Source organism: Sphaeramia orbicularis, chromosome 3 (genome assembly GCF_902148855.1).
Source record: "Sphaeramia orbicularis chromosome 3, fSphaOr1.1, whole genome shotgun sequence".
Taxonomy (NCBI): domain Eukaryota; kingdom Metazoa; phylum Chordata; class Actinopteri; order Kurtiformes; family Apogonidae; genus Sphaeramia; species Sphaeramia orbicularis.
The window spans coordinates 38,317,604-38,340,281 of NC_043959.1; the positions used below are offsets into that span (position 1 = coordinate 38,317,604).

Sequence of the window (22,678 nt, forward strand, 5' to 3'; positions counted from 1 at the left end):
TGTATAAAAACTAATATAAAAATGTGTGTTATCTGAAAAATAGTTTCTCTTTTATCTCAGTAAATATTTATTTCTAAAATAGACCCAAAGTGCTTCCAAACTTGCTTCATAACATTAGTCTACATCTGGTTTGAATTTTTAGCCCACATGTCCTGTTCTTAGGGACCAGTTTCATAGAAGCACCCATGTGCAAATGACATTTATTTACATTTCCCTTACAGAGATGTCTCTATATTGGCTACTGTACTGACAGAGCGATGTCACCGCATGCAAGTAAATCATGTCACGTCAGATACAAGTGGCAGACACCATTTAATAGTGCTTCCCTTCAGTCTGCACCATGCTGACTGAATGGGAACAGCAGATGAATAGTTGATGCTCCAATACTACACTACCCCTATTTCACCGCTGAAGATTTAGATATGCTTTCAGGATTTTATTTGCAGAAGTACCAATTCATAATATGGTTTAGTAATCTGGATGATATGGATGTGTAAGGTAAGAGGAGGGTGCAACCGCCCTCAATTCTTAAGTATAAATAGGGTTTGTTGAGTCACCCAAAGTCATTTTAATCTGTGCAAACATACTGGATCCTATTGTTGTTTAAACACGTGTCTCAAGGCTATTAAATAATCTGAACAAGTGCAACTACAAGTGAGAAATAGCTGAAACTACATGAAAAAAAACATACATATTTAATATTTTATCTGGTCAGTGTAGTTTAATTTGTAAATATGAATTCCACTGATGCATTCTGCAGCACAGTCTAGAAACATTTGGAATATCGGAAGTTTATAAGAGGTGTGATGTGTGTAAGTAAGTGTAAACATGATTTGGTACAAAAGCAGCATCCAGGGAAGGCCTTGTCAAATAGGAGCAACAATAGGCTGTGGATCACCAGTTTGTCAACAAATAGCACCTGTAGCGAATCTGATTTTATTATTTTGACTTATTATACTTCCTAATTTCCTTTTGCCGGTATTTCAGAAATAGATGTTATGAAGCTGACGAGACAAAACATGAAATATATTGTTCATCATTTCTACAATGAAATAAAACTGAAAGTATATTACATATTGCTATATTATGTTTTAATTTGTATTTGGGTGCTTCTATGAAACTGGGTTCATTTTTTTACCTGGCACTTTGCCAGCTTTTTTAGACCCAATAATAAAAGAGAAATCTATACATATTTCCCCCCAGGATGTACCTAATGATGACCTCAGATAAATGCAAAACAAAATTATACTCTTGCTCTGAGCCATCCCAAAATTAATGAATTTTTAATCAAATATTGGGGCCAAAAATAGGACCAAAATTGGGACAGGAAAAACTACCTAGGTGTCAGTGCATTTGATCTGGAAGACATGGCTTGAAATGGTCTTATATACCACTATGAATAAAGACACTGTGTTAAATTTGACGATCCTAGAGGTTTTTTTCTAATCCAGACATGTGGGTTTTTCATGAATCTCACTCTCATTCCAGGTTTCTTGTGTAACCCATCGTGTCCACTGGTGTTACATGCGGAACCTGCCCATTTAAACTCAAATAAATCATTAGTGATTTTACAACAGTGGTCATTTTCATGAAACACTCTGTCTTGTATAATTACTTTGATTCCAAAAATGTACCTGTGAGAGAATAAAAAGATATAAAAAAAAAAATAGTAGCGCGTACATTTTTGTGTCCTTTTTACTGTGTTACATGTGGATTTTTGTATAAAAATAATATAAAAATGTGTTATCTGAAAAATAGTTTCTCTTTTATCTCAGTAAATAATCATTTTTAAAATAGGCCCAAAGTGCTTCCAAACTTGCTTCATAACATTAGCTTACATCTGGTTTGAATTTTTAGCCCCCATGTCCTGTTTTTTGGTACCAGTTTCACAGAAGCACCCATTTTACTATTCAACTATTTGTTATTTGGGACATTTTGCTGAAACCACTGAGACAAAGTGCATGTTCATGTGTTGATCTATGACCTGATGCTCAGTATATGCCTGTGAAAATCCACTGAAGCTGCTTCCTTATCATTAGTTCAGCTGTGCTTATAGAGTTAACTTCATGCATTTGTGCTCCTTGTGATGAGGGTTTTTAAAATTTGGTTACCGCTCCTCAGCTTTTCCATTTAACCCTGAATAAATGATGGAATAAATCAATCAAAATTTAGGATCAAAGCTCTTGTAAGTAAAAAAAAATCCATTCACTTTACACAAATTACACTGAGTCACAGGGAAAAGTCAATCTATGATTAGGCCTATTATGCTAAATAAAAACACAGCATGTTGGGGGGAAAAAACCCCTCTGCTATGCCCATAAAGCATCTATAAGCAGGGGGGAAAGGTTAAAAGGGTTAAACCTATTTTTGTTGTCACCCGCTCCAATGAACTGTCATAATGGTGCTGTCTTTGCTAAGCATAGCCAGAAGGCACACTGCAAGCACATCACTGACACTGGGGCTGTGCAGTCGCAGGTGGCTATATTTAGGTGAGGCACGCTGTTTTAGGTGATGCTAAGAAGATTTCATCAGAGGTAGAGGCAAATCTCCCCAACCTTAGGCTAAAGGAAAACAGAGGCATTTACTAAAAAACCTATCGAGGGGAGAGGAGAAGCAAAATCAACTGAAAGGAGTCATCCTTACCTAACTCAGCTAAGAGAATGCAATAAATAAGATTACATGAAGCTCAATGGTAGGACATCAAGGTAAGAGGACAGGCTATGATTCTTTTTATCCTCCAGTAAAGCTCTGTCTAGGGCTGTTATTCAACACAGCGGCAAAGAGAAAGACAATGCCACATCCACAGTGGTGGAAAAGAGGTACAAAGAGAACACAAGTCTGACCTCTTTTGAATAGGCACTAACAAATACAACCAAAGGGGGTGCACAACCACTTGAATTTAAATAAGTGTTTTGTTAAGCTTGCTGTAATAACACACAAAACTGCACAAGGCAATCACTACATCTTTATTGTTATTGTAGTTTTTTTTCTTTTTATTTCATAATGGTGCTCATTATATAATACAACAAAATGCCTAGAATCATCTCACAGGACCTGTCTAAACGCAGTAGTGTCATCCCCAGACATTCAAAGAATCTCTCCACATTCTTTCATTGAAATAGACACAGCTGAAAGTTGTTCTGAAGTTTGAATGGCTTAGAAGTGTGCACTTAAGAGCTCTGATTAAATAATGAAATCACCAAAGCCACTTTGCAAACTCGCCAGATGCAATCAGGAAGCCCACTGAGAAGAATGCTGAGAAGCAGCAAACCATGAGCTGGATTCACAAAAGGAGTGCATGGCTTTGGTAGCCATTAAACTGGTGCAAATGAGACAAAGAATATGGCAAGTAATTCACAAAGCACCGAAGGGTAGAATTTACCGTGAAGTACACTGTCAAGCAAATGGCACCACAGTGGGCCTACGTCATTTACATGGACATAAATGAAGTAATATTGATACATTCGGCACAAATCTGTCACTTTCCGTGCATAGAAGCCTAGTCGCAGAAACGTGTCTAATTTGCAAAAGACCAGTGCTAATTTCCTCTCACAGTTAGGCTGATTCCATTAATATCTTCAGAAATCTAATCATAACAAACTCACTTTTCACTCAATCTCTCACTTTGTCTTTCCATTTTTCTTCAGATCTTTGAGTTTTCCTGTATTGAATAAGACTGAATTAATATTAACGATATCAAGGGTAAAATCTTCAGTCAGGTATAGTGGCTTATCTCTGACTTTCAGTTACTTAAAAATGTGCTGATGGAGATCAGGCTGCCTAATTACAAACATTTCATCACCTGGAATATTTATTACCATCAGATCCTGACCAACCTGGTGTCCATTCATTTACATTTGCTGTTCCATGTTTACAGCACAGCACAGCTTCTTTTGGATTTTGGAGATGCTCTAATGGTTTCACTTGCTGTGTGACACTACAAAGTTCTGTGAATGTCAGTATTAAGGTTTCTGCAAAGTCCTGGATACATTCAGCCAGTGACCCCTGAATATTATTTTAACATTTGAACATTAAGCGATCACATTCATTAACAACTGCAGCTTATTTAGACAGATATCTCAGCAGACTGCATTAAGATGCCAAATGGAAGAGATGCAAATTCAGCAAGACATGGATTTTGGTTTGTGACTGTAGAAGGATCAACTCATTAATTCTTAGTTTAGTTTATTAATTTATTGTATCGTGGACAATCCCAATTAATTAACTGTATCAATAACAGTAAAATGGGGCAGCTTAGGCAACATGGCTAGTATCCTGCTATAGTCCCTGTCCTGATGACAACAGGCACCCCAAAAAAAACAACAACAAAGAAACAATATATTATAGCACATTAATTAAAAAGAGAGTTAAGACAGCTAAGAGACAAGATAAACGGGATAACTGGAAATTTCTGCAAAGAACAAAACCAGTTGCAAAACTTTATGGTTCACGTTTGCCCAAGAATACCATTAGTCCAAAAATCTTGTTAAAAACACAACAGATTGGAGGCAAAATTTTTAGAAAATTCAGTGTTATTAGTGGCCATAATCCACAATATTACTGTATGTCTATTTTATACCGTGATGTGATTTATTTCTGTACTGGTTTCTTGGCCTGGCACCACTGATGTCTATGCCCTTGACTGTGTGGCCCCACAGAGTCATTCACATCACATGAACTGTTACCTATCTGGTCAGAGCTGCCAAAGCAATACAAGGACAGTCTGCAGTCAGCAATATATCCATGAGGAAAAAACATAGAGACAGTTAGCAGCAGACGTGTAGATGACAGTGCAGACAGAAAGCTTTCCAGCCGGAGCCATCAGCATAGACTTATCCTACAAACATGTGCCAGTATCTGGACTCCAGCATTGTGGCCTGTCATCCTGCCACTAATTGCATCTGTGCTTTATCATGATGCCTTGTTATCTCCTACAAGGTCCTTTGGGTCATGTCAAAGGGCACCCTGTCAGGCAGCTACAGAGTGTGGCGAAGGAAATACAGGCCAGTGCCAAGGCCTGATTAAAAAAAAAAAAAAAAAACTCTCCGCCTTTCTCCCACCACCTCAATATTAGAAAGGAGAGACAGCAAGAGACCATTATGTAGCCATGGGATTTCTTTTAACATAGATGTACTGTTAAGATACTGTTCTGTCTATAATACCCACAGTACACCACATGCCCTTGCTCTCGTCTGCACCAGTACTGGGCCATTATCATCACCACTTCATTTGCTGCAGTTGGCAAAGGAAGATGCCACATTGGAGCCTTTTCTATCCACCTCCGAAATGATAATTTAAGGTCAAAGGGGAAGGAGAAAGTAAGCACCTGACAAGGAAAAAAAATGAGGAAGAAAACATTAGGAGAAAATGAGACTCATGATAAGACCAAGGGCAGAGACAAACAGCAGGCAGAGCACACTTTAAAGACCATATCTACACTGATCGTTATATATATATATATTATTTTTTACAAGCACTGCTCAAAAATGTTAACGACAAAAAATGTGAGGAAACATAAAAAAGCAAGAAATTACGACCACTTAAACCCTCATGTAAAGCCCTTGTTAAAAAGCCTGAGGACGGAATCAGAAAGGAGATACGGTTATAGTGACAAGAGATATAGAGCAAGCAAAAGAGAAGGCTCATATGACTGTCAAACCAAAAGGGTCAGGTTTGTCATGCATGTTAGCTCAATATATGTGGTAAACAGAGTCACAAACGCGATTTATTCACTCTACTATTGCTGTCCCCTCCTTATTGAATGAAACCTTGGGTAACCTTTATTTGTATGACAAAACCAGTGTGTAGAAAAAAGGACATGATACCAAGAAATGCTGACAATAAATCAGGAGTCTCCCCTATAGCACAGAAGACGAAATGATTTGTCTCTCACAACTGCATGTCTTATAATCTAGCCATTTGTCCGAGTCTTCAAGACGCACAGCATGTGGCAGGGCCAGGCCAAACACATTGATCCAAGGAAGTATTTCCTGTGAATCATGGCAGCCACACACAGAGTTCTTTATTCAGTGCACTGGGCTCTGGTTCTCTGAGTGGAAACCCTACTGTTTCCAAAGCACTTTAGCCTCCTATACATTCTGACAGAGTGAACTCCAGAGAGGTCCTCTAAGGACTACTAAGGTCATCCTCCTGCCATATCTGTTCTTTACAGATGACTGCTGAGAGCGATATTAGCAATGGAAGAATGGCAATGAAGAATGAATTAATTTAGCCTGTGTGAATAATCATTAAATGACACTGAAGATGCTGTGTGTGAAAGTCATTCTTCGCGAGCATCATGATGTTATTAATCTTTCCTTACAACCTTACTGATTATATTTTATCAATAAATATTAATAAATGGTTTCGGCAAAACTGTAAAACACAAATTATACTGTATAATTTGTTATTCATATTGTATAATTTATACAATATGAGGTTCTAGACTGGGGTGCGAGATGATCTATTTTTTATTTTTTTTTTGTATTTTTGTATATGGTCCCTAATCCCAACCTCTTTCCCATATATATTCACACAAGCTCCACTAAGAAATGAACGCACTACTTTCTTTCAGAGAAGCTGTAAATTATCCTCAAGGCAAACAGATAGGTGGTTACCCAAGTAAAGACATCCACACAGATATCTGTACCAAACACAAATGTATATGTGGTGACTGCCTAAAGTAATGACAGGTCAGTTAAATTTGCATTTAAACACACAGTATGTCCATTATTATATAAGTGTAGATTGACAAGTTATTAATGTTCACAATAAAATCCATAAACATACATTCTGGATGACTGAACTCAACATTTCACTATCAGGTGACTAATTTGCATTTTTATTCACATTACTATTACTGCCGAAATAGCCACGAAAAACCTTAAACCTTAGCTCTGAAAACAGTGTAAGACACCATAGACAGGCAATCACATGAAATGGATGAATTCATTTCTCTCTAATTATTATTCAAGAAAATATAAACCAAACTGCAGACCTAATTATTTTAAGATATTGTAACACAGAAATCTACATTTTGGGTGGTTAAAAGCTGTAACAGAGCTGAAAATGCTAATAATAGTTGTTTTTTTTTTTTTTCATGCACAAGCCAAAATTCTGTCCATACACAATGACAATAAAGTCAAAATGGAATGATTTTTCCAATTGTGTATGGAGCCACTTGTCTTCATACACAAGGATGCATGGCTCAAATTCAGGCATGCAACTTCCTGGCAAAGATACAAAGACCCTACACAGTTGGACACAAAGATATCTGCTCCAACCTATAGATGTACAGTCACTAATTTATCTTAATTCAGCGCTAATTTATCTTAATTCAGCACAAGGATATAGGGTAACAAGTCGACACAAGCCATCTGATTAATGCAATCTGCTGTCATTAATGTGATTTATTACACTGAAATGTTTGACTTTGAAACCTATCAAGACATGGCTGTCCACATAAGTCACCCATGACCTAAAATAATTACCCGTGCTACTACATACTTGTGTTTTGTCCTACGTTTAAAGACCTTGCCAGTGTCAGTAGCTGCCTTTATAATTGTTAGTGACTCATGTTAAGTTTAAAGTGCTTTCTAATAAGGCATGTCTCATATTGGGTCCACCCCCTGGAGCAACACATCACTGCGAGTTTCACATCTTGGCCATTTCCTATCTAGGCTGATAGGAAAAAAGCAATCCAATTTCAGAGAGACAAGGGGTGTGAGAATCCACCTGGGACACAGGCAAGGCTGAAAAGGTCAACCTGTGTGTACTAGATATAGCAGAAGGAATGTGAGGAGGAATGAGGAGGCCTGAGCCGCACTGTGCATACAGAGGTCAACATCAGCAATTTGTGCTTTGGTCGCTGTACAAAGTATGCAAAAACAACATAAGATCATTTGCATAATATCGTAATGTGTTCTTGCATCACCGTAGACACCACATCTCTAAGATAAGGCTTTAAACACATTTTAGCATCAACAGTTAAACAGTGAAAAAGATAAAGCTTCAATCTGTCTGACCACTTTGTGTGTCATGCTAAAAAACAATGGTACACCGAGCTGCCTCATTAATGTGTTTATCTGCCAGTGCATTCTCAGGATTAACACATTCCAACTATCTGGCTGCATCGAAATGAATACAAACCAAACAAAGTAGTTGCAAACCCTACTTCACCCAGGTTTCTGTGTGAACAAAATGCCTGGAGACTATGGATCAAGGATGTCAGACAGAAATGGAGATATTCTTAGCTCTGCAATAGGAACTCATTTCAATCGTTCTGACAATTGCTATAAAATAAACAATTATGTGCTTTTTGTGTGATTGCAATCAAGTGATACCTGTTTTAATTTTTTTGTTTCTGTGCAGTTCATTTGATGCAATTTCTCAGTTGCACACAGCAGGTTAGTTTCAAACCAGAGAGCCTCATATTGAAGGAATTTTAACTGTGTTTGTCATGAAGTGAAGGTGCACAAGTCAGAAACTTTACAGTACCCTTATTCAAGATGAAGAATGACTTTTGCCCATCACTGGAAGTTTATGACTACAATTTCAGTTGACTGGTTTTTAGAACTGCTGCAATTACATTTCATAAGTCTAAGAAAAAGCAAACTTGTATGCGTCAAACAAGCTAGTACTTATAGTACTACTATGACAGGTACTAATTAGAATGAACATTGTTCTCACAAGTGAAAACTGAGACTAATTAAACCTTCTGGTTGATGATTTAGATAGGACTGTCTCAGCAAAGGATGGCAGCAATACTGGACCACAGCTATAATTAGGCTATTACACTGGAAGTACTCAGAAGTAAAATAATATCTCTTAAGATATAACTGTCCCACCCAGATGTTTTAAAGTTAGTTTGATATTCAGTTCTACATGCATAGATTTATTTTAGTTTAATGATAACTCAGATTTCAATATTTAATTTTGCTTGTTTTTTTTTTACTTTGATTGAATGTTAGATGTTCATCTCAACAGTTGCTTGATTTACAAATAAGTGAAACACACACACAAACATACATTATATCTATCTATCTATCTATCTATCTATCTATACATACATACATACATTTATATGTATATATACACACACACATATATACACACACACACACACACACATATATATATATAAATATATATATATATATATATATATATATATATATATATACATACATACATACATACATACATACATACATACATACATACATACATACAGGGTGGGGAAGCAAAATTTACGATGAACATTTAGTTGTTTTTTCTCAGCAGGCACTACGTCAGTGGTTTTGAAACCAAACATATATCGATGTCATAATTATACCTAACACTATTATCCATACCTTTTCAGAAACTATTGCCCATATGAGTAATCAGGAAAGCAAAATCAAAGAGTGTGTGATTTGCTGAATGCACTCGTCACACCAAAGGAGATTTCAAAAATAGTTGGAGTGTCCATAAAGACTGTTTATAATGGAAAGAAGAGAATGACTATAAGCAAAACTATTACGAGAAAGTCTGGAAGATACTATTAAAGAAGAATGGGAGAAGTTATCACCCGAATATTTGAGGAACACTTGTGCAAGTTTCAGGAAGCGTGTGAAGGCAGTTATTGAGAAAGGAGGACACATAGAATAAAAACATTTTCTATTCTATTATCTATTATCTATTCTTGTGGCAAATAAATTCTCATGACTTTCAATAAACTAATTGGTCATACGTTGTCTTTCAATCCCTGCCTAAAAATATTGTAAATTTTGCTTCCCCACCCTATATATGTATATATATGTATATATATATATATCAGAGGCGATTTCTCAAAAACTGCAAAGCTCGGCTTCCCCTAAAATTATGAAAATTAAATGGTTAAATATGTAGAGTTGTGTTGACATTTCATTGACTACAAATGTGTTAGAACACGTTTATCTCAAAGACGAGTTCATTCAGAATCAGCTTTATCACAAATCAACGGACTCGATGTTGCTCACTTCTCATACATTCCCGTTGCGCTGTTTTCTCATACAGTCTATGGTCAGTGCATTTGGCCGTAGACGCTCAGTGTCCGTGCACTTTAATGGGACTTCATGAAAGAGTTTCTTTCATTGCCTCAAAACTGGACAGTAATTGGATAAATGCCACAATGTTGTCCCGCCCCCGGACACTCGGTGTCTCTGGGGATGAGTGGAGCTGTGGGTGGACCTCAGCTGGGCTGGACGCTGGGCTTCCACGTGCTGATTGGAGGATCAGTCAAAAAGCTGAATCCCGTTTGATTAACAGCTATTTTGAAATCTACTCTTTCACTTGACAGAGTTCAGTTTAATACCGTTGCGCATTCTGCTTGTGAAATCGAGAGAGAAACCACTACAAAATTACTTTTTCATTTCTTGCACTGTGAATAAAACAGACTCACTGTACTTCCTTGTTTCAATTGAACATAATTTCAACATTTTCTTGTTTACTTGGTATGATAAGGTCACTGACCATTTTCTTAAAAAGGAAGGGAGGGCCGAATTTATGTTTAAATAACTTGACTTTTTTTAAAAAAAAAATTTTCTGTAAGCCGACAATGAGCTTCCCCTCTCTGAAAGACGTGCAGCCACCACTGATATATACACATAAAATGTATTTTCACTGCCGACATTGTTTGGGTTGGCATCAGGAATGATTACTGATCAAAGTTATTAATTTTTTCTTGCTCCAAACCATCATTTCTAGATCTACTCTCATTCTACCTCTATTCATAATAGTACAGGCCATGCTATAACATGTCTCCACAGAATTACAATCACTTTCCCCGCCATGAGAGGGAGTCCCTTTTGCACAATTGATAGATTACACAACACAAGATAAATCGTATTGTGACCTCTTCTTAGCCCCTGCATGAGTCAGGTGGACGGCTGAAGACAACATCATGGACTTCAGAGTTCACTGTATCAAGGTAACATAGATTTATAAGTACTTTTTTGCAGTGTTGCTTTCCATACCAGGTGTTAAAATAAGGATGCAGAATTGCAATCAAGAGCTAGGTGCAGAGATTTCTAATGATATGGGGGTGATGAATTGGCAAAAAAAAAAAAATCCCAAAATATTGGAGGAGCCTGAAACTGCGATATTACTGTTGGTTAGCGGGGCAATGGTGACATTTGTCCAGCGGCAAGAAAAATAAATTTGACACATAAACGTGTTAAAAGAGGAAGAAAGAGTCAGTCTTGGCTGACTAGTGCTGTGCATCCACCTGGAGAGATTATAAATTGATGTTGGAGCGCACAGGATGGTGGAACGGGAAGTACACACAACATTACATTTGTCAGTTGACCAAAATACATCAAGCATACCAGCCTGGTGACACGCGGCACTGAACAGAAAATGCCTCCAGCAGCTTTTCCCATTTTCAAAATGTATATGATGTTCAATCAATCAATATAATCTCACCTCAAGATTACCATCACTTGGCCAAGGTTAAACTCTGCTCACTCTCTGCCTAATACATAAAGCTGAATGAAATGACATATGGGGGGGTGTGGACATTGGTGAACAGTAACACCCCCCCCACACACACACTTTCTTTTACAGTTATGATCACGTGTCCTGATTTTACACTCCCACACAAATAGGCCTGGCGAGGTCACACGGTACTGTTCAATCATTCTGCCACTATGACAGGCAACCTTCCACCCACCGACCACGTACATCCTCCCTGGGCTCCCTCCATTAAATAAATTGTGCTGTAATAATCTCTTGGCTCCTAATATTCATGGATGAGCACAGCAGCCTATTTTGATTACCCCACTTTCAGGCCCAGCCAGAACCATCTGTAATCCCCATGTTTTACCCTCACTAAATTAAAGAAGGAATTATTTAATGGAGACCAAAAGGAATTCAGTGTCATTCATCCTATATGGTCTCAAACCTTCTTTGCTTCCCTACCTTCTCATGCAGATTAGCACTATAAGGCAAGATAACATGGTCAACAAAGAACAAGGCTGACATGTGCTGCTTCATTTAACATATGGGTGTTACAATCATCACTAATTTGACTTGAGGCTGCTAGAGCCCCAGTCAAGAGGTAAAAAAAACAGAATATGATGCCACATCTCCAAGCTTCTATACTGAAAGGTGAAGCACTGTATACAGGTCGCATGATGGAATCTGATCAGTTATTGGTAATGACATCTTTCAATTTAGGAGTGATATTTTGCTTTTTTAAATGAAATTATGCATTTTAAAACATTATCCTGTGGTCTATATAAACTGTAAATACTATGCTTGGGTCTGAGTTCTTCATTAATTAAACTCCACAGGTCCATCTTCAACCCTATTTCTGAGTAATGACACCAGAAAGGTCGTTTTGAGCGCTGGCCCTTTAAATGCAAATGAGCCACATCTCACCCTGCCCCCTCCAGGTTGTTGACCGTGCTTTCTGTTCCATTCAGCCACAACAACTGAACATTTTAGGTAATCGGCTCCAAGTTTGGACATATTTAGTGCAACAGAATGTGATTGTGTTTGTGTGTTTTACTGTTTATTTTTTATTCTATTTATTATGTGTTTTTTCTTTGTTTTTACACTGTTTTTCTGTTGAATGAATGAATACTGTTAAGGATCACACTTTTAATTTTGTTGAACGATGTGCAATAACAACAGAGATATTCTATTCTATATTTTCAGTATGGATTACTATGGACTACAACTGCTATGTACTGAGTTATGGCGTACTTGGAGAAATGTTTGTCGGAAGTCTTGACCTTACATGTGTAAATGTCGTGACGTAACTAGTTATAAAATGTAACAAATTAAGCAGGAATTAAAATGGGTTGTAGATATCCACTCAATTTTTGCCAAAATGAATATAAAGATAGCTTTGCAGCACCAGGAGGGTTCAAATTCAAACTTCTTAAACTATTAGGGTCCAAATACACAAATGCACCAAAGACTAATAAAAGTGGGTTTAGCTAAATATGACCCCTTTAACACTCCTACTTGTCTGAAAATGCATCACAGAGCTAACTGCACAAACAAACAGGCAGAAAAAAACTGTAAAACAGGTCTCTGAATGTCCAGCTTTTCACATTGTTCTGTTGGGGCTTTCCAGTGTCTCATCTTGACCTTTTGTATCTCTCTACCCAGAGAATGACTCCTGCTACTGCTACGAGAAGGGGAATCACCACTGCTGCAGCCGGCTCTGTTTCTCCATCTCATTTTTCAATAAATCCACCGATAGCGAGCAACAGGCCCCACAAGGCCCAAACAAATCAATAGCAAAACATACTCTCAAATCAACTGTAATCAACCTGACTGAAATGGAGAATACTGTTATTTAATCGGATCCAAAACCGAACAGACACAGACAAACATGCACACACTACAGTACATTAATCGTACTTTACCTTCAACAAAAGCTGGCTGCTCTTTGTGGCTATAAATGCTTAATAAGGAAAGTAAATCTAAGATGTGCCCCATTGTTCAGAATTTGAAATATCTCAAAACTCATTAGAGGAATAATAGACACAGGGATTATTTCTCATATATTTCCCACAAAATGTAAGGTCAGATTGGGTCAAAGAAGCACAGCCACAATTCATTCTTCCTTTCTCATGATGGATGCTTTACTTTTCCCTGCCATCTCGTGATAATAGAATTAAGAGCTGTTCAGAAACAGATTTTTTCTATTGTGTCTAACGGAGACAGATGAATACTTTTAATAATTTAAGCAGGAGAACATAAAGCCTACAATCAGAAGCAGGTTAAATTAGGAGGTAACATCAATTTATTTGCTAAACAAGGGCATATTTTCAACATATTGCTTAAAACTTAGTTTCTTTAAGCTCTATCACAACCTTACTGTGCACATCAGTTACTACACTTGCTCTACTTTTCTTTAATGTATTCTCTGCAAAAATAACAGAAACAAAATTGTAAGATGTCTTTTCAGAGGATTTATTTTTGTCACTGTCTAGGTAAGTGTCTTTTGGGAGACAGAACTGAATATGGAGGAATGAAAGGCTGTTGAAAAAGTGGACTTCGCAAAAAGGAATGGAAGAATTCGCCAGGATGTTGCAAAGGGATTTAACTGATTGACAGAAACCGCAGGACAGCTGACCCCCTCTTCTCTGCGAGAGGAAAAGGGAGGGTTTAATAGAGCCTCAAATGCACAAAAAAGTTTTAATGTGCAACATCTTTTTTTCTATCTCTCCAGGGAAATGTGAAAGACTTTTCAACAGATGTGTCCCCTGGGTTCTGAATAATAAGATAATTAAAAGGCACTTGACGATCAGAGGGATGCATTCTAATATCGTGGTCCATCACTTGTCCGAACGTCTGCACAATACTGTTGTAATGATAGATAGACTCAAAGGACTGCATGCAATCAGGGGATGTAAAAAGGATCCCCTGATTTTCATCATGCAACTCTCAAATGCAGGGCATCCATTCTGTCAACAGGACATCGTTTTGTTAGTCATGAACTGATGTTTTGTGTTTTCTGTACCACAAAAGCGATGCAACATTGATAAGACTCAGCACCACATACAGTACAGTGGTCTTTAAATAAATAAGGGCAAAGGTGACAGTAATCTCAGCCGCAATCATATGTATTATTCTGAAATCCCATCAAGCCCTCACAGACAGATTACAGATATATTACACTAATGTGCTTGGGGACAGTAAAAATCTTTAAAAATACGCTACAAATCCCTTGTGGCTTGTATTTTACTCCATTGGGAAGACTCAAAACCTCCTCCATCTAACTCTTGGTTGAAAGACCTATCTTTTCTTTACTTAGAGAAAATTAAATACAGTATAAGAAAACAGTCTGATCTCCTTTTCTCTCCTTTGTTAACTCTATCCAGTCTTTGGATGACTAACAACCAATCAGACGGTTTCATGGAGCAGGCTTGGACTTCTCCTTTCATGACTAAGGTGATCATTAATGTCACCTTTGTAACACAGCCTCTGTACCTTTAATAGGTTTTATTTTATGTATTTTAACACACATATACTGTACATACATACATATTATTTATTTTTAAATAATTATTTTTATTTAATCCATTTATTTATGATTATCTATATAAGTATGCACATTTTCATTTTCATCAGTACTTTTGTGTTTTAATTTGTGACATTTGAAATGCCCTATGTGTTTTTTTGTTCATCTGTTCATTCACATGTTTATAAGAAAAAAAAAAAAAAAGTGTACCATTCCTATTGTATATGTTGCATTGGTTTATAAATTTGAAAGAAATGTGGAGAAAAAAAAAACAAAAAACAAATCAGTCATTTTGTCGGAACATCTGATTTTTACTCTGTGGCTAACTGCATCTCCTCTTTAGAAGTTGCTTGTTCAGAAATGAAGGAGGCTGTTCAGCTTTGGATCTGGAAATGAGGCTGTAGATTGGATTATGATGCCAGTTTTAATCCGCCTTTTTCCCTCGCAAGATATTGCTCCTCCCCTTCTTCTTAGCGCTATACAATACTTGACAAGAGAAGATTTTGTTGAATTCCACTGCAGTGATGACTATGTGATTCCTTGTGACACTCTAATTTGAGCTTATGGTGCCACAGCTTTGATGCAGACATGGGAATAAAACTTTTAGTCACAGAGACCCTTCTCTTCTCCAAGCCCATTAAAAGGTCCGACTCATCTCGTTGTGTACTTTAATTGCAGTCATCCTGTCCTGTTTCTGATCCTGATTTTGGAGGAAGGAGGTGTCTGAGTTACATATTTCTCATTCAGTTTATTAAAACTTAAATACAAGCTGTAATTTATCTGAACACTTTGTAAGATCACTGACATAAAGTACAACTCCAAAAATTACCAGACATATATGTGTAGCTTTCCTAACAGGGCCAGCTGAGGCACAGGCTCAAAGAATTATTCTGAGTGCCACATCTGTGCTTTTAATTGTAGACTTGAGTGATTATGTAATCATAGTGTACCCCAAGTAAACTCCTCTCAGATCGCCAAAATGTATAATTATGTTAGTATACAGTATCCCTCCCTCAGACCTGAAACGAGTGGGAGTCTAACCTCATTTTTAGAGAACTTTTCTATTACGGTTTTCATTTATTTCAGTACATGGAGTTACACTGGCATCTCTTTCACTGAATGAAGTAATGGAACACAGCCCCCATTTCTGTATTTTGCTCAAAGACACTTCAAAACTGTTTGCTGGTGCCAAATCTGTGACCTTTCAGTAACAGGACAGTCTCCCCAAGCCCCAAATCACCCTTCCACATGACATTTAACACAGTGAGTAAGAGAGCAGAAGGGGTCATAGGAAATACAACCAGCTGGGAGGAGCACAACAGAAATGGCACAGTCTAATATGTGTATCACTTTCTCATGATGACCTGCACACACTGTGGGTGGATTTGGAAACAGTAATCGCTAATCAGTATGTAGTGTGAGTATGGAAGCAAATAGGTCACTAATGGCATATTTCTTCAGATAAAGACTTGTAGCTTTTGTTTTTAATAATGGTTTTAACCATGCAGTTAATAATGGTTTTAACTGAACACAAATGGGGGGAAAAAAAAAAAAAAAAATCACTATATTACATATAATACAGAGCATGAATATTCACAGATCTTAAACAAAATGTCTCAAGTCATACATGACAAAATACTGGGGATCTATGAGACGAGAGGATGTGATATTGCAATTTTGTCAATAAAATTCTCTTTAATGTTTAGATGTGTGTCCTCTCTCAGTCCATCTTACATTACAGTACAATTAAAATGAATCAGCTGTTCATAACAGCTTAAGCTTACTGCCACTTATCTATGTTATACACTGTGTCTAATACAAAATATCCAGTAATATCAGCCACAAGAGTATATTTGCCAGTCTCTACGGATAACCTGGCAGAAATATGTCTGCTTTTTATTCTAGAACCCGGTCTTATTTAGTGTTTTCCACTGACACCCCTGGCCTGTAAGCAGCTCACACTGCAACTCCCATTTGTCTCAAAGTGAAACATCTTGTTTGCAAGGTAGAAAAAACACCCTTTGGTAGTAAGAGATATACTTTAATATTGTATGTCATTTCACCAGCATAACCAGTCAAACACCTGGCAGCCTACACAATTTTCAATGTCACAGACAAGGAGAAATGCTAGTGTGTGTAAGTGTACCAGGCGTCTATATTCTTTAGTAACTGTCTCCATGTGATTTAAAGGATCAAGAGATCAAACTAAATGCAATGGTTTACTTGACACAGTGCAATCAATGTGTTTGCTTGCTTGTTAAACTGGAAAATAATGTGGTCAGAAAAGCTTCACTATCACTTAGTGTTTAAGAAGAAGTTTTAGGTGAATGGGAAAACAAAATTACACACTTATTGATAAAGATGTGTGTATATTTGTAAATTTGAAGAAATGGCTGCTATCTTTTCTAACAATTTCACATAAACACACCATTGAAATCTACAGTGAGTATAGTTTGTATGCATGGTCAGTTTAAGCCACAACATTTTTGGGCAATAAATTTGTAAAAGTGTAGATACACAGATTACTGTCAACTCAAGGCCCATAAATTTGTCGCATAATATGTGAAAAATGTCATTCAAAAGAGTTACACTCTCTAATTTCAGATTAACTATTTACACAATTGTGGACAAATCCTAAAGGCAAACACTCCAGGATGTAAAAGAACATTAAATCCAATTTCCTTGGCTGTTAAAAACTTCAGTGTTTGTCATAAATCATATACATAGGGCCAACAACACACTCAAGGGCACAAACAATAGTCAAACATCTTGGTGTATTCAGTTTTGCTGCTCTAGTTTCACAATCACACTCCTTTATGCAGATGCAGAATGAGCATTTAAACGATTAATTCTATCTAATTCAAATACAATGACTTAACCCCTGTCCTTCTATAAGACTAATATGCACGAAGGCAGTGAATGTTATGAAAAACAAGCTATTAGCCTGTAAAGCCAATATTGCAAAAAGAGGGCCTCATCTCTAACCCTAATCAATAATAAATTATGTCCCTAGAGTATTTTGTGTAAATAAATGAGAAGAAACCAGTGAAAGAATTTAATTATGTATCCATTTATATTACATCTTCCCAAATAGGTAATTTGGCCTAATTACAAATCAAGGCTCTGCTATCTGTGGATATGTAAAAAAAAAAAAAAAAACACAACACAGTGTATCTACAAGCCTCCTGATATGTGCATGTTCTGAAACCAGTGAATGTAATTCCTTTGCTGTGCTATTCTAAAACTAATCAATACATCAGTTAGTATTTTAGGTGTACTGTTTATTGTAATGCGGATGTGGCAAACAGATATCCCAAAAAACAACATTTCGACCTTAAGGAGTGTGCACAAAGCGGGTGCTGTAAAGATGAATGAAACAATGAACATGCTGCTCCAGAGCTGATGAATGCCCTAATAAATGATAAACACACTGAGGAAAACATCCGGGCCTGTGTAAGAAACCAGGGTTACATGGGGCTTCATTCTACATCATTTGGAAGTGTTAAGTGTCTAGATTTACCTGAAATCACTGTAAGGATGAATAATCCAAAATCCGGCGGATTTAACCCGCTCTTGTTCCCGTTCTACCGCCTTCTCACTTCCAAACATCCTTAGGGAGAACTTGTTGACCCCTGGTTGAAGCATTGCTCCGAACTGTCTGTGCATGAACCCAGCCTGATATAATCTATCGTCATCTGGCAGAATTTGATCAATGCCATCCAACTTTATAAACCCTGACTGCTGCTCTGGGGGCTCGTTTTGGGCACCACCGCCACCACCACCACCACTTGCCCCTTGCGCACTTTGATCCGGCGGCCCATCACCAATGGCTCCAGGGGGGCTCTCCTCGCTCGGGGTGACATCCCCCTCCGTGATGAGTCTCCTCTCCTCCGCTGACTCCGGGTCGTGCACATGCCGACTTGTGATGGACGAGAGGCTGCCTCGAAATCTCCGGCAATCTCCATTTGAGCTGGTCTTCATCGGTCTGCCAATGTCCGTCTCCATGATCACAGAATCCCCACTTTTGGTCTCAACGATGCCTTTGCAGCTTCCCCCAGAAGTCGGCGACGGTAGAGGCTTCATCCTAATACTCTTCCTCCGGGTGTCCTTGTCTGCGTCTTCTCCTTCGCCCATTATTGAAGCTTTCTGTCCAATGTGCTGTGGCAAACTGTAGAGCCTTTTACGCATGGAGGAGTGCAACCTGTCCATTATGACATTGAGACACACTGGAGAAAATGTAAGAAATCCAAATGGTTAGGCTGTATTGTAACGATTATTGCCACCAGTCCAGCGCTCTATCTATCTGTTTGTGAGAGCGATCAGTCTGGAGCTAATCTGAATCCCTGAAAGCCTGCTACACATGACATGGACCGCCGTGGCTCTGCTGAAAAAGATGACAGATACTCTTTCTCATTATTAGACTCTCTGACAGTTTGCATATGTCCTTACGCGCAGCCTGGGCGGTCCGCTCGACCACTGCGTCCCCGATGCACATGTTTGTGCCGTTCCGACATTGTGCGCAAAAGTGGAAAAAACTGCTTGAAAGTCACCTTAGCGTGACATGTGAGGGACGTGCCGACGGACGGTGATAAGGAGACGAAGGAAAGGTCATGCACGACGTAGACTGCTCTTTTCACCAGATGTCTTTCCAGCTGCCATCAAACATCGCGACAAAATCATGCAAAATACAGTAGAAGCATTCCAGGGACCGCTGACATCACTGATCCATAGTCAGGGTGCGTTTTGGTGAATTGTGAATATTCATGATGCTGATCTATTGGGTTGCCATAGGAGCGAGAACTGCAAATAAGCTCAGCCCACCTTGTTTAAAGGGGTATGCTCATCCCATTCTTAAAATGCTCTCCCGTCCTCTGAAGTTGAGGCTACAGGTAGCGACGCAAGCCCATTGTTCAGGTTGCAAGGACCTGGGTTCCACTAGGAAAAACCGACTGGACCGTTTGGCATCCCAGCCATCACGCTCATCCACTGCGTAATTTACGCGCAAAACAGAGCGTAATTAAAACTCCTCCAATGTATGTTTGTCCTTGGGTTTGGATGAGATTGCTTGCTTGAGCGTGAATTCTCAGTGGTAACATGGGAATACATTCACTTTCTGACATTTGATGTTTTGTGGGAAACTAAACATCAAATGTCAGATGTTTAGTTTGTCATTTACAGTTCACGAGTCTATTTTTCATTTGATGCAAAGGCGACCAGCATTGAAACCAGTCATTATCTATTAACCCTTTCATGCATGAATTATGAGAACCTTGGTCAAGATTTTTTTTTCTTGAGTGTTTTTATTCCTCCTTAGGCATGAAAAAACAATGCGATCAAGTTTTTTGTTATGGGGTTACAAAAATGTCCACGCATTTCATTTTTGAAGTAAAGAAACATGTTTACAACCCAATATCAGAAAGTGATATTAAAACAATGAAATAACATTTTTAATGCTGCTAATCTGATGTTTTCTCACATTTTAACATATTCTCATGCTAGTTATTACTCACTTCATTGAGATAATATGCCAAAAAAAAAAAAAAACAAAACTGATTTTGTCTAACAAATGACAATTGATTTACACTCAAACATGTTTCTGCAGATCAGGTTTATCAAAAACAGCAAAGTTTCAGTAATGGTCTGAATGTCAGTGTATGGGATGATGCATAAGCGTCCACTGTGTTGGCTGATATGGAACTAAAACAACAAAACCCATGAATATACAATAGAACAGCTGTAAAATAACTGTCCACTGTAGTGACCACCATGCATGAAAGGGTTAAATAAATGAATGTCCTATATAAAGTCTAATTAAAATGTATATCATTTAATATGTTACACTGAAACAGTTTGGGTAGATTATATGGCAAATATATCTACATAAACTGTATGATCCTGTCAATACAGAAGGTTTTTCCTAATGTGTAATCAAATGGTTCCAAATAATTCTATATTTAGGATGTAGCAAATCATAATCATTACCTTGCATCATTTTGTCAGAAAGCTATATTTAGCCTTTTGTATGAGAAAAAGGGATGACCTATTTTCAATGACAGGCCGTCAATTCTCAGCAATCACCAGCCAATCAGGGACAAAAAAGACCTGAGTGGAGAATATTTCCTCTGTTGATATAGATCTGAAAGATGCTGATTTGGAACAAACACAAACAGTAAAATATTCTAATTAGTTTTTATATGAAGTAAAATATGACAAATATTAAACTTATAGGTCATCATCACACATGACATCCAGAATAGATAACTGCAATAAGATCATAACATTAAAGTAAAAGATTTTTGTCAACCACTCCTACAACATATTTTTAAAATAAGCCCATTTTTTGCAATATGAACCATCACACATTATATTATTTTTCCAGTGGGAATGTTACATTGAATACAATATAGCAAGGAGTTGGAGTCTAAAAATGCACACCATGACAGTCCTTCCACTGGTCTTCTTTTTAGGTGTGTACATGTCCAATTATTTTCAACTTCTGAGATAAACTTTTATTGTTAGAGAGAGAATGTGATGTAATGTGCAGGACCAAAAACCATAAGCCAGCCATCATTTAAAGTCCATCTGCTCAAAAAACCAAGTGTGTAAAATTTTGTAATGCATCTTGCAAAAATATAGTCTTGGTTCATAAATAAGCTAGGTAAATGAAACAACGACCTCAGTGTTTTAAACAGTGATAAGAGTTGAGAGATCTTGTACCTTTATAATGTAAAATATCCTACTGAATAAATACCTCCGTGAGAACGACAGTTACATTATACATCAATTATGAGGCAGTAAAACAGGATGTACACTGAACAAAAATATAAATGCCCCACTTGTTTTTGCTCCCATTTTTCATGAGCTGAACTCAAAGATCTAAAACTTTTTCTGTGTACACACAATGTTTATTTCTCTCAAATATTGTTCACAAATCTGTCTAAATTTGTGTTAGTGAACACTTCTTCGGTGAGATAATCCATCCACCTCACAGGTGTGGCATATCAAGATGCTGATTAGACAGCATGATTTTTGCACAGGTGTGCCTTAGGCTGGCCACAATAAAAGGCCACTTCAAAATGTGCAGTTTTATCACACAGCACAATACCACAGATGTCACAAGTTTTGAGGGAATATGCAATTGGCATGCTGACTTCAGGAATCTCCACCAAAGCTTTTGCCTGTGAATTCAATGTTCATTTCTCTACCATAAGCCATCTCCAAAGGTGTTTCAGAGAATTCATGAAGAAGACTGTGCGAGGAAAATGGTGGTCACACCAAATACTGACTGGTTTTCTGACCCCCCTGGACCACCCAACACAGTAAAAGTGCACATTTTAGAGTGGTCTTTTATTGTGGCCAGCCTAAGTCACACCTGTGCAATAATCCTGCTATCTAATCAGCATCTTGATGTGCCACACCTGTGAGGTGGATGGATTATCTCAGCAAAGGACAAAGGAGAAGTGCTCACTAACACAGATTTAGACAAATTTATGAACAATATTTGAGAGAAATAGGCCTTTTGTGTACATAGAAAAAGTTTTAGATCTTTGAGTTCAGCTCATGAAAAATGGGAGCAAAAACAAAAGTGGGGCATTTATATTTTTGTTCAGTGTAGTTATTTTAATGTTAAAATATCCATGTTGGCATCAGTTACAGTAATCAAGTACTGGCCTATTTTTA

The 22,678-nt window shown here is 37.6% G+C and overlaps 1 protein-coding gene across 1 annotated transcript in view; it reads right to left on the bottom strand.

Annotated features, from left to right (window-relative positions):
• Positions 1-19,207, bottom strand: part of hcn4 (hyperpolarization activated cyclic nucleotide-gated potassium channel 4) — an 82,861-nt gene extending 63,654 nt beyond the window's left edge. The window contains exon 1 of the mRNA XM_030127676.1: positions 18,519-19,207. Coding sequence (XP_029983536.1) covers positions 18,519-19,207 — 689 coding nt within the window. The remainder of the gene's footprint in view (positions 1-18,518) is intronic.
• Positions 19,208-22,678: the final 3,471 nt, after the last annotated feature.